Below are 12,312 nucleotides of genomic sequence, written 5' to 3'. Positions count from 1 at the left end.
TCGCCCCCAGCCAGAGACCTTAGCTCTGAGCTTGCACCTCTGGCCCATAGAGCTCACACTCAAGAGTCCTGACTCCCACCCTCTGCTCTAATGACCAGACCCCACTGCCCTGCAAATCCCTGAGGCAGAGTTAGGGGCTGTCCATAAATTACATATAACTTTTTTTGTGTTGTTTTCAAGACCCATGAACACTTGGTAACCCTGAAACAAACATGCAGCATAAAGGACTCCCTGCTGCCCCTGTAAGGTATTATGTAATTTACTATCCAATTAGCCCATCATAAGACGGGATTTTCAGGTCTCTCCTCCATGTCGGTCTTCTCTCCTGAGCCTCCGGTCTCTTGCTCCGTCTCTGTCTCTCTCGCTCCTCCTCCTACTGCCTCCCCCTCTCTGGGTATGACTAGACTAGATGGCTCCCTCGATGGAGCCATGTAAACTAGTTTACCCAACATAGGCAAAGAAGCGGGGATTTAAATAATCCCCGCTTCATTAAAATAAACACGGCCGCCCCGCTGTGCCAATGATCATCTGATCCAGCACAGCGCGGTAGTCTAGACACGGATCGGTCGGCTGGGGAAGCCTTTGCCGACCAATCCTGTAAGCCTTGTTTCACCCTCGGGCTGCATAGGGAGCGCTGGGCCCAAACAGCTGCTTGAGCCACTTGCTCCCCCGCGGCGGCCCAGCTGAGCGGTGCAGAAGTCAGCCGAGCACCATGGCGGAGGCAACAGCACCCCCTACAGGCAACTCGTAACGCTACAGTGTTAAAGAGCCACAGACATAGGGCTACTATATATATGATGAACAGCCCCATAAAACCAAGGAGTCCTGGCTCCAGGTCCCCTGTTCTAACACACTGGGTCTCACTGCTCCCCCTCCTCCTCAAGCCAGGAAAAGAACCCAGGAATCCCTCTTCTCCTCCCAAGGCCAGGAATGGAGCCCAGCCAACATCCTCTCCTCTCATGCCTAAATATGGCTTTAGCAGTGACTATTTGCTGTGCAACACTGGGGAGCTGGCTGTCAGAGAAGTCAAGCCCAGCCCTGGTCTCTCCATAGCTCTGAGAATGGAACTGAAAGGCCAGGCATAAGTAAAAGTGAAACACTGTTTAGCAGGACTTAGCCTAATACGTTGTTTGAACCCTTAGCTTTCCGGTGCAAAGCCAGACAGCAGCTCCACAGTCACTGAAACCCAGCTGTTCAATCACCCTCAAAACCAGTCTGAGGTGTTCAGCTAGTGCAGAGGGAACAATAAAATCAGGTTGTGAAACAGAGAGCTCCCCCGAGGGAAGGTTTCTGAGCAATACTGTTTGGCTGTGTCTACATTGGCACCCTTTTCCGGAAAAGGGATGCTAATGAGACACTTCGGAATTGCAAATGCCGCGAGGGATTTAAATATCCCCCACGGCATTTGCATGAACATGGCTGACGCTTTTTTCCGGCTCGGGGTTTTGCCGGAGAAAAGCGCCAGTCTAGACGGGATCTTGCGGAAAATAAAGCCTTTTCCGGAAGATCCCTTATTCCTACTTTCAAGGAATGTCCTTTCAAGTAGGAATAAGGGATCTTCCGGCCTTTGCAGATGTTTACATGAAGAATCTGTGGTAGCATTAGGCTCACAAATGTGTATGGAGCATCTGGACTCACCTTCCAGCTGTGTAGTTAACTAGAATTAATTGGTTACTTGAGTTCCACAGGTTCACAAACTATAGACAAACACACTGGAAATCATGAAAATGGAACCGAGGCTCATCAACTGCAAATTATGGTCAGAACCAAATACGTCAGAAGAAGATACAAAGCCCCTGCAATAAATAATGATGGGGGAACCTGAACCCAGGTACTTAGAGGCTGGTTTAAGTCTTGAAGCACGACCTGTAATATCTCTCCCATACTATGCGATTTATCATTAAGTATTATAGATGTAGGATCTTCTTTTATCCATAATATGTCCAATTCCTCTTTGCATCTTGGTAAAGTGGGTCAGTGTGACTGACCAGGCCGTGTCTGGGCACAGCTGAGGGCGTCCACTCAGGGCGAATTGCTCAACTTTGGGGTTACTTACAGTCCCCAGACTGGTGACCTCCCCAAACAGGCCACAAACCAGTCCCACAGAGCGCTTCAGCTGCCTGCCTGAAACCTCATGAGCAAAACCCCTCCGATACCCCAGCAATATCCGTGCCCCAGATGGCCCCGGGCCTCGTACACAGGTGGGGGGTCCTAGCACCTAATCCCACCTACCCCAAACAAGTTGTGTCCGGTTCCAAGAAACCAGCCACAGATCCCTGGTCAATTTACCCTCTGGACCTTACCCACAAATCACTGAGCCAATCCTTTAGCATCTAACAACTAAAGGTTTATTACCACAAGAAAGAAAAGCATGAGAGTAAGGTTGTTAAAGGAATAGTACATTACATGCATTGAATCTCTCAGTTCTTAATGCAGGCTCTAGCAGAGATGTTACAGCTGCTGGTTTAAAAGTCCTTGTTGCGCATCCTAAGATCAGGATGGGTCCACAGTTCTTCCAGGCTCTTCGATCCCTGCACTGCTGCCTCTGGGATGAAGTGCTGAGCTGAAGACCAAGATGGTGTCGACCACATGGAACCTTTATACATTCCTCTCTGGTCTCTTCTTGGCTGCAGCAGGTCACCTGGCCAGCAGTCTATCCCTGTGTTCCCTGCTGGCAGCTCTCAGATGACAGCCCTCATTCTTTAGGTGTGTCCTTGGCCCATTGAGAGCCATTGTCCCACAGGGCCTCGCTAATTAGCATGTCCACAGGCCCAGCCCTGCCCAATGCTCAACCACATGAAGGGAAATGTTCAGTATCCACACAGATTACAGATTCCTAACTACACACACAGACATTATACAATTCCATGAACAGCTTACGTAGATTTATCAGATAATAAGCTTCTATTCAGCACCCCACATGGCCCCCTTTTATATCATTTTCTGGGGCCAACACCCCCACCTATGGGTGCAGCAGCAATCTGGCTGCTTCCCTCAAATTCAGTAATGTGACAGTCAGATTTCTACACCCTTTGGAAAATATTGACTTAAAACAAACAAACAAACAAACAAAAGGGACACAAACTGCAGAGAAGAAAAAAAGGCTGCTGAAAAGCAAAACTTTTTGGGCTGTTTGGTTACTGGATAGAGTCTGCAGTTCTGGTATCCACACTTCAAGACATATGCTAACAAATTGGAAAAGGGTCAGAAAAGAACTAAATGCCCAATCTATTTAGTTTATCAAGATGAAACTTAAGAGGTGACTTAAACATGGTCTATAACAGGGATGTGACCCCTGATTTGCCTGGATCTTGCATCCTCTTGCACTGGGGAGCCTGCTCTGGTGCTCTAGTCCCCTGCCATTCCCCCATGGGGCTGGCACATACAAATTCTAGTAGCCTGGGCTCCCCTAGACTTTGGTGTGCAAGGGGAATGTAGGGAGTGTCTTTCTCCTTCTCAGTTGGGGGGCACATCAGTGAAAGTATGTCTACACTTCATTCCTCTTTCTAGAGAGGAATGCAAATGTAGGCATCCACATCCGAAATTGCAAATGAACTGGGGATTTAAATATCCTGTGCTTTATTTGCATAATTGTGTCTGGCCGCTATTTCTAAATATCCTATTTCAAAATAAAAACCACTGTCTAGATGCGGTTATTTCGAAAGAAAACCCTTCTTTCAAAAATAACCATTAAACTTCATTTTATAAGGAGTGAGGCATACCCTGAGGGTTTTGTGTGTGTTTTCTTTTCCTTCAGTATTTGCCGACCCCTGCACTAAGAGCTTATGTTAAGATGCCTGTACACGAGTGATGACTGTTGAAAACAATAAACCTGAAACAAAGCCATAGCTCATGACCAGTGATCATAATTGTGAGCATCATGGTCCTTTCCTTCTATAAGTCATCCTATGTTACAGAGCAGAGACTTGCAAACAATTACTCTAGAAGTTGCAGATGCTGCCCCAGTTCTGGCTATGATACTTACAAAATGCTGTCCAGATTGAGGAGTTTGACTTCAGCCTGAAGGCATAGCATGTTTCATATTGCTGACTGTAGCTTTGATAACAGTACATAGAGTCCTGACACTCCATAGCCATGAAAAACATGTCACAGATGGGAAAATTGCCCTGATCTGTGAAAACTGATCTCTCTAAAATCAGCCATTCTGGAGAGGGACAGGTTTTGTCCTTCCCCTGCTCTTATACCAGTGGAAGATCACACTGACACCCCCATAGACAGTGCAGGAACAGCTCCAAGTAGCTCCAGCAGCAGCACAGGTCATCTACTCCCCCTGCATCTTGACAGCTCCAGCTGGAGCTAGGGGCTGCCACCCCTCCCCCTGAATACAACTCTTGCCCAGAATTGGATGCTTGAGCTCCAGGGAGGCCGCTGCCACTACCCTCCCCTCTCCTCTCCTGCTCTCCTTGGGTATGTCTACACTACCACCCTAGTTCGAACTAGGGTGGTAATGTAGGCAACCAGAGTTGCAAATGAAGCCTGGGATTTGAATTTCCCGGGCTTCATTTGCAGGTTGCCGGGCGCCGCCATTTTTAAATGTCCGCTAGTTCAGACTCCATGCCCGCAGCTACACGCAGCACGAAGTAGGTAGTTAGGATTAGGGTTCCTATTCCGAACTACTATTACTCCTCGTAGAACGAGGTGTACCGATCGTTCAGGTTGCGTACATTAACCACCCTAGTTCGAACTAGGGTAGTAGTGTAGACATACCCCTTCTCTGGCCCCTGATTAGGCTCAGGACACCACACCTCCAGGGCTCCTGCTGCTGCTTCCTCTCCCTCTCACAAACTTCTGCCCAGGCTTCCAGCCCCTGGGCTCTGGGCTGCTACCCTCCTCTCCCACACTCCCAGTGGTTCTGGCTAAGTTTGGAAGTGTCCCATCTTCAGCTGGGACTAGGGCTACCAGCCCCTGCAGCTGCAGCCCCCATAGCTCCTGCCAGGTTCAGGGTTGCCCCCTCCTTGTGCCTCCTGCCTGGGCTCAGAGCTTCTATCCCCTTTTGACACCTTCCTGGGCTCAGGGTTTTCACTGCCTGCAGGTCCCACCTGGTCTCAGGGACTTGGACTGAAGGCTGCCATCTCCTGCCCCTTCCCCCACCCCCAAGGCTTTTGCCCACCGCAGGTCCTGCCTGAGTTCCAGGTTTCTGCCCCATCCCCAGGGCTCCATCTGGGATCCACCCCACCAAGCAGGTTTATCCGGCCAGAGGAAGTCATTGGCTAGGAGGAGTTTACCTTAGTGTCTCACCACTAAAGCAGGCTGCTCTGCCTGCCTGTTGCAGCCCCAGCACATTGAAAATACACACTGCTCCCTCCTCCTGGCTCTCAACTCCAGGTGCGGGAACAGACTTGAGACCCCTAGTCTCTCAGATCAATTTCTCAGCCCTGATTAGCTGGCTGTTTCCAGCCAGTAGGAGCTGAGAGATTGGCTGAGGTAAATTCTTATTGGCTGGTTTTTTCTGGCCAATAGGAGCTGAGGATTGGGCTGGAGATGCAGAGATCACACAAAGCCTCCCCCACACTATGAAGCAGAGAGCTGAAGGGACTGTGTTTTAAACCAGGTGTGGCCTAAGGGTCATGGCAGGGGGGTCCGTGAGCTGGATCTGGTGGTTTGGTGGGCCAGATCCAGCCCCTGGGCCATATTTTGCCCAGTCCTGGACTAGGTACTTCTATACACAGTTAATAAACATGGCTATTTGGAGCTCAGTTGTGCCTCTGTGATTTCTGCTTATTACTACTCTACAATGAAGAGCAAAGACACAGCACAAACACATTTAAAAAGTTTAGTCTAGACAAGTAGGGTTGCCAGATGGTTTAACCAAAAATACCAATTCCCCCTCTCCCCCCAAAAGAACACTGGGGAAAAAATTCTGTTGAGAAAAAAACGGGGAGATTAAAGGACCCCGAAAAATTTAAAAAATAAAGCATGGCCCCTTTAAGAAATGCTTTTGAGGCTCTTTGGCCCTGACAGGCTACTGGTGGCTGTCCATCATCTTGTCTTCCTGCTCTATGCCAGACAGCTCCCCTGCAGAACCACGTAAGCACCTGGTATTTTTGCCTCCTGGCTGGCAAAAAATCAGAAAATATCAGACATTTTAGGTGTCCAGTATTTTCTGAATTTTTTTTACTGGACAGTGGACAAAAATACCGGACTTCTGGGTCAATACCAAGCACCTGGCAACCCCATAGACAAGGCTTTAAGCCAAAGCCTAGCGTGTCCATTATGGTTAATCCCTACTATCTAGCACTTGCTGAAATACAAACTGTCCTATCTATTCTTGGGGTTTAACACAGGTTAATTAACATAATTTTAAAAATATGCAATGTATACTAGTGAATTCACAGCTAGAGTGAAGGCTTTTTTATGGTAGTGGTAAATTTTGTTTGAAATTTTGTTTGAAATAGATAAACTTTTATAATCTAGTTTCAGTTAAAAATACCATGGAAATATGACCTGACCACATCAACTATTGTTTTATCGGAACAATGAAAATAAAAAATGAAAGCTTTGTAAACCAAAGGCACATTCTTCATGTTTGCTGTATAAAAATAAAACTATCACATTAAATTTTATTTTTTATTACAATAGCACAGTACAATAAAGGCAACAGACACCTCTTTTTCTCACTCACTCCATTTTTTAGTCTATTTTTTCACTTTTGTTATTTATTCCTATTTCATTTATTTCCTTTTATAGATAGAAGTTTGGTTTTGGAACATGTTGATAATTTTCATATGAATATACTATCAAGATCTATGAATTTATATTTATCATATTACCTCTTCATTAAACTGGAAATTAAGTATTTTCATTACAGTCTAGTTCTTTCAGGTTTCCAGGCACTACAGTTCGGGGCCAACCCAGTGCACAGCTCCAGGAAGGTTGCTTTACGTATAGCCACTGGTCATTACCCAGCTGCATCACTATGTGATCCCACTACTAAATGCTGGTTTCTCCAGCTCAAAAACAACACTGTGCTGTATAAAGCTGCTGTACTATGACAGCCTAATGCAATGCCATTTCAGTGATGTCCCTGTTATTCAAGGAATGTCTAGACTATGCTTTAAAAAGAATTCAGACTCTTTTGTTAAAAGAAGTTTTTCTGATATTTGGCCCATCTAGACAGAGCCAAATGTCGGAAACACCCCCTCTTTTGGAAGACCCCTTGTTCCTCATAAAACTAGGAATACAGGAGCTTCTGAAAGTGCACATTTGTTCTTCTGCTAAAAAAAAGTGGAAGAACAAACGTGTCCCTGGATGCAGAAGAGTTTTTCTGGGATACCAGAGGTATCCCGGAAAAACTCCTGGGTTGTGTCTAGACTGGCCAGTTTTTCTGGAAAAGCAGTTGCTTTTCTGGAAAAACTTGCCAGCTGTCTACACTGGCCGCTTGAATTTCCGCAAAAGCACTGATGATCTCATGTAAGATTGTCAGTGTTTTTGTGGAAATACTATGCTGCTCCCGTTTGGGCAAAGTCTTTTTCTGAAAAACTTTTGCACAAAAGGGCCAGTGTAGACAGCAGAGATTTGTTTTCCGCAAAAAAGCCCCGATCGCAAAAATGGCTATCGGGGCTTTTTTGCCGAAAAGTGCATCTAGATTGGCCATGAATGCTTTTCCGCAAAAAGTGCTTTTGAGGAAAAGCGTCCCGCCAATCTAGACGTGCTTTTCCGAAAATGCTTTTAACGGAAAACTTTTCCGTTAAAAGCATTTCCGGAAAATCATGCCAGTCTAGACGTAGCCCTGTAGTGCAGCTGTACCCTCAGTGTCATCTACATCTGTGTTTTATTCCTCTGTTATTAAGGGCAAAAGTAGCTCTGCTACAATGTGTGAGGACCTAAGCACATTGGACACACCCTGGGAGTAAAATCTTGGACCCATGATTTCCCACAGGAGATGCTGAAATGTGCAGCAAGGTCTGTCATTCAAGTAGTGGAAAAATAAGTTGTAGTGTAGGAGGTCTAGGTTGGATATTAGGAAAAACTGGGATGCTTCATCTCCATCCCTAGATGTTTTTAAGTCCTGGCTTAACAAAGCCCTGACGGGGATGATTGAATTGCGGTTGATCCTGCTTTGGGTGGGAAGGTTGGACCCGATGGCCTCCTGAGGTCTCTTCCAGCAGTAGGATTCTATGATTCTAAGGAGGAAGCCCCAGGAGGGCTGGGAAACAAGGAGGTGACTGACAGGATGTTTTTCATGTTTCCAAAATGCCTACCACTATATTGTGCATTTCCATGTAGGCCCTGTATGAATCCTACAGTATTTGCTCTTTCTGTCAACCACAAAACAAACAACATGACAATGATTTATTGACAGCAGGAACCAGAAAAACAGGTCTGAAATCTCCAGAACAAGAGCATCAGTTTCATAGATTCAAGTTCTGAGCATTTTTTTTATTCCTTTCATCCTGCAGAAGGGCTTTTGGCACGTGTTGCTTGTTTTTTGCAGCTAGGCTTTCAGACCTCAGAGAGTTTGGTATTTCTTTTTCCCTGCTCTGTTTGATCTCCCTTTTTCTTCTTCAGGGAGAAGAGCTTTTTGGTCTTTTTGCTCACAGGTGACCTAGAGCTGTTTTCTTTCACATCCTGATCTACAGGAGTAGAATGTTGTTCAGAGCCTGTGGATGGTTCTTCTGTTGTATGTGGCTCTGTGTTGTTTCCTGCTCCTTCCCCATTTTGGGGGGTGGAGGACTGGGCTGGGGTTGTGGATATTTCTTCAGTTGTAGATGGCCCTGTGTTACTTCCTGCACCTTTCCCATTGTTGGGGATGGGGGACTGTACTAGGGTTGTGGATTTTTCACTTGTCGAAGGTCCTGTGTTTTGTGCCCCTTTCCCATTATTGGGAGTGAGGGGAGACTGTGCAGGGGCTGTGGGAACAGGCCCACTAACTGTGCAAGTCAAGGAGAAATCCCAGTCCCTGAGGGGACAGATGCTGAGGGGTTTCCTCTGGTCCTGCCCTGCAGAGTGACCAGGGCTGAGGAATGGGAACAATCTCACAGAACTTTCCACAGGAATCTCCAGGATCAGGGCCATTGAATTGACACTGTAAAATGAGAGAGTCTCCTGTCCTAGATCCAGAAACACCCCAATCACTGTTGGCTTCACAGTCCAGCTCTGGATCACATTGTTGGCCTCATTGGGTTGATACCGCCCCTCTGATCTCCCCAAAGACCAACACCCCTCCTTGGGGAAACTCTCCAGTTCCTGATCTTTAACTTTCTCCCTCACAGACTCATTCAGCACCCCCAAGGTCCAGTCCAGGCTTTCCCCCACCTCCACCTCCCAGTACCACCTGCAAACCCCGCCCTCTGCACCGTGATCCCTCCTGACCACAAACCCCTCCCTCCCCACAGCAACCAGGGCCCCAGAGGTAGCACCCAATCCTGAGGATAGGGGTTTTTGCTGGACTTTTCTGTCATCTGCAGTCACGATGAGTTCAGAATGTTTGTAACGTGGATCCAGGGTGATGGGAACTGGAAAGAGAGACCAAAATGACCCACTAGACCCTTTGCCAAAGATTCCAGGATCCCACAAATGAGGAATGAGAGTAACCCCATTTAGCCACATGTGAGTCAGATCTCAAAAACGAAGGAAAGCTTGAGGAGAAATGAAGTAGCCTCTAATGTTAAGGCAAATATTTAAAATAACAATTTCCCCTGTTTTACTTGTGATAGGAAACTAGTTTCTAGCGTTTGCTTCCAGAATTGAGATAGTGGCACCCCCTACCATTAGGAATCTACTTGAAACTTTTTTTTCTTATTTTAGTGTATGAAAATCACTGGATGTAGGCTGAAGAAGCTGCCCAAATTATGAATACATCCCACCCACTTGAGTAAAAGAACACAAATATAAAACTCATATCTGGAAGTAAGGAAGAAAGAAAGAAACCCACCAAATATTGGTATCTGCTATTAGCATATACCTTAAGTCAGTTTTTTATGTATCATTGCTACCCCCTGTCAATGCAAATTCTGGAAAAATTGCCCTCTTAATGTGGCAGGATAATTATAGAGTTAAACTCACCCATATAGCTCCAAACCCTCTTGAATTCTGCAAAAGAAGAATCATGAAGTTAATGGAACACAAAACAGTGAGAATTCGTATTTGGCCAGTTTCTCCAGTTCTCACTCAGGAAAGGTACTATTGACTCCAATGAGAATACTGGTAATGAGTGTGAGGGTTTCAGAACCAGCCTATGGTTATACTGTGTCCTTAAGTCTCATGCTATGTTTCTCATCTGCAGATCTCAAAGTGCTGTATAAAGGAAAGTGAATATTGTTATAGTGGAAGATGCTGATAGTTTGCCATTGGGATCTTGGAAGCAAGTCAACCATGGAGCTTGATGGAATAAGTGGAGGGAGGGAGGAATTAAAGCCTCTCTTTCCAACAGCAGGAACAACTCTTTATTAGCACAAAATAACGGACACAAAGGAGGGGATTAATGTCCAAGAGCACTGACTGGCCATGTGGCCTGGAGGGGAGCATAGCTCTGATGGGGTCTCATCAGATGCAAATGCAGGTGCGGGGGCCTGTCATAAGGCTGTATCATAGAATCATAGAATCATAGAACTGGAAGAGATCTCAGAAGGTCATCAAGTCCAGCCCCCTGCTCTAGGTAGGACCAATTCCAACTAAATCAACCCGGCCAGGGCTTTGTCAAGCCGAGACTTAAACACCTCTAGAGATGGCGACTCCACTACTTCCCTAGGTAACCCATTCCAGTGCTTCACTACCCTCTTAGTGAAATAGTTTTTCCTAATATCCAACCTGGACCTCTCCCACCAAAACTAGAGTCCATTGCTCCTTGTTCTGCCATGCGTCAGTACTGAGAACAGCCTCTCTCCATCCTCTTTGCAACCTCCCTTCAGAAAGTTGAAGGTTGTTATCAAATCCCCCCTCACTCTTCGCTTCTGCAGACTAAACAGACCCAACTCCCTCAGCCTCTCCTCATAAGTCATATGCTTCAGCCCCCTAATCATTTTGATTGCCCTCCGCTGGATCCTCTCCAATGCGTCTGCATCCTTTTTGTAGTGGGCGAGCCAAGAACTGGACACAGTACTCCAGATGTGGCCTCACCAGAACCGAATAAAGAGGAATAATTGCATCTCTGGATCTGCTGGCAATGCTCCTCTTAATGCAACCTAATATGTCATTAGCCTTCTTGGCTACAAGGGCACACTGTTGACTCATATCCAGCTTCTCATCCACTGTAACCCACAGGTCTTTTTCTGCAGAACTACTACTTAAGTAAAGGTGCCACAGGACTCCTCGCCGCTACTACTTAACTGGTTGGTCCCCAGCTTGTAACTATGCTTGGGATTCTTCCGTCCCAAGTGCAGGACTCTGCACTTGTCCTTGTTGAACCTCATCAGACTTCTTGTGGCCCAGTCCTCCTATTTGTCTAAGTCACTCTGGACCCTATCTCTGCCCTCAAGCGTATCTACCTCTCCCCTTGTATGTTTAAGCAGTTGCTGTAAGTAACCAGCAGCAGTTGTGTGTGACTCAGGTGAGGAGGCAGGGGCTGAAGGATGGCAATTTCTCAGATACAACACTAGCCAGAATGTCTGCCATGGAATTTTGGCAAAAGCCCGCATGCTCTGAGTTCATACTGCTGTGCAGAGAAATAGCAAGACTTGTACTTATTTCCATAGTTAGATTGTTTACCCCAGGTATTACCTAGATGCTGGGTGACTGATCTCTTATGCAAGAAAAACCACTCCACGGAGCACTGAATTTCCGTTCAATCAGCCTGTGTCTACACAGCAACATTGTTTCAAAATAACTTAATTCACGTCTACACAGCAGGCAATTATTTCAAAATCATATTGAAATACTGTCAAGTAGGAGGACTTTTATTTTGGCTCATGTAACCCTCATTGTATGAGAGGATGAAGAGTGCTCTATTTAAAAATAAGTGCTATGTAGACAGCACCAAAATGTGAAATAAGATACTGCAACATAAGCTAAACAATTGACTTAGCTGTAGCTTAGTTCAAGATAACCCCTGCTGTGTAGACATACCCTCAGTGTCATAGTCTGTGTTTACCAATGAGGAATCTGAACCCAGGAACTGGGAGTGACTTCCCTTCATAGGTGCTCAGAGTATGTCTACACAGTAGCATGTACCTCGAAATAAGCTACACAATTTCAGCTACACTAATTGAGTAGCTTATTTCAAAATAGCTTATTTCCAAATTTGGCACTTTTTATACAGCACTTATTTTGAAATAAATTGCTATTCCACTGACTTCCTTAATCCTCGTACAAGAAGCCCATTATTTTGAATGTAGTTCGATATAATGGGCTTCT

The 12,312-nt window shown here is 45.9% G+C and overlaps 1 protein-coding gene across 1 annotated transcript in view; it reads right to left on the bottom strand.

Annotated features, from left to right (window-relative positions):
• Positions 1-8,299: 8,299 nt before the first annotated feature.
• LOC102451586 (butyrophilin subfamily 1 member A1-like) overlaps positions 8,300-12,312 on the bottom strand; it is a 42,650-nt gene continuing 38,637 nt past the window's right edge. The window contains exons 10-11 of the mRNA XM_075914301.1: positions 10,027-10,053; positions 8,300-9,476 (exon numbers count right to left, since the gene is read on the bottom strand). Of these exons, the coding sequence (XP_075770416.1) occupies positions 8,464-9,476; positions 10,027-10,053 (1,040 nt within the window). The 3' untranslated portion in view covers positions 8,300-8,463. The remainder of the gene's footprint in view (positions 9,477-10,026; positions 10,054-12,312) is intronic.

This window comes from Pelodiscus sinensis, chromosome 33 (assembly GCF_049634645.1).
Source record: "Pelodiscus sinensis isolate JC-2024 chromosome 33, ASM4963464v1, whole genome shotgun sequence".
NCBI lineage: Eukaryota > Metazoa > Chordata > Testudines > Trionychidae > Pelodiscus > Pelodiscus sinensis.
The sequence above is the reverse complement of the archived record's forward strand: the minus strand, read 5'-3'. Positions and strand labels throughout refer to the sequence as shown.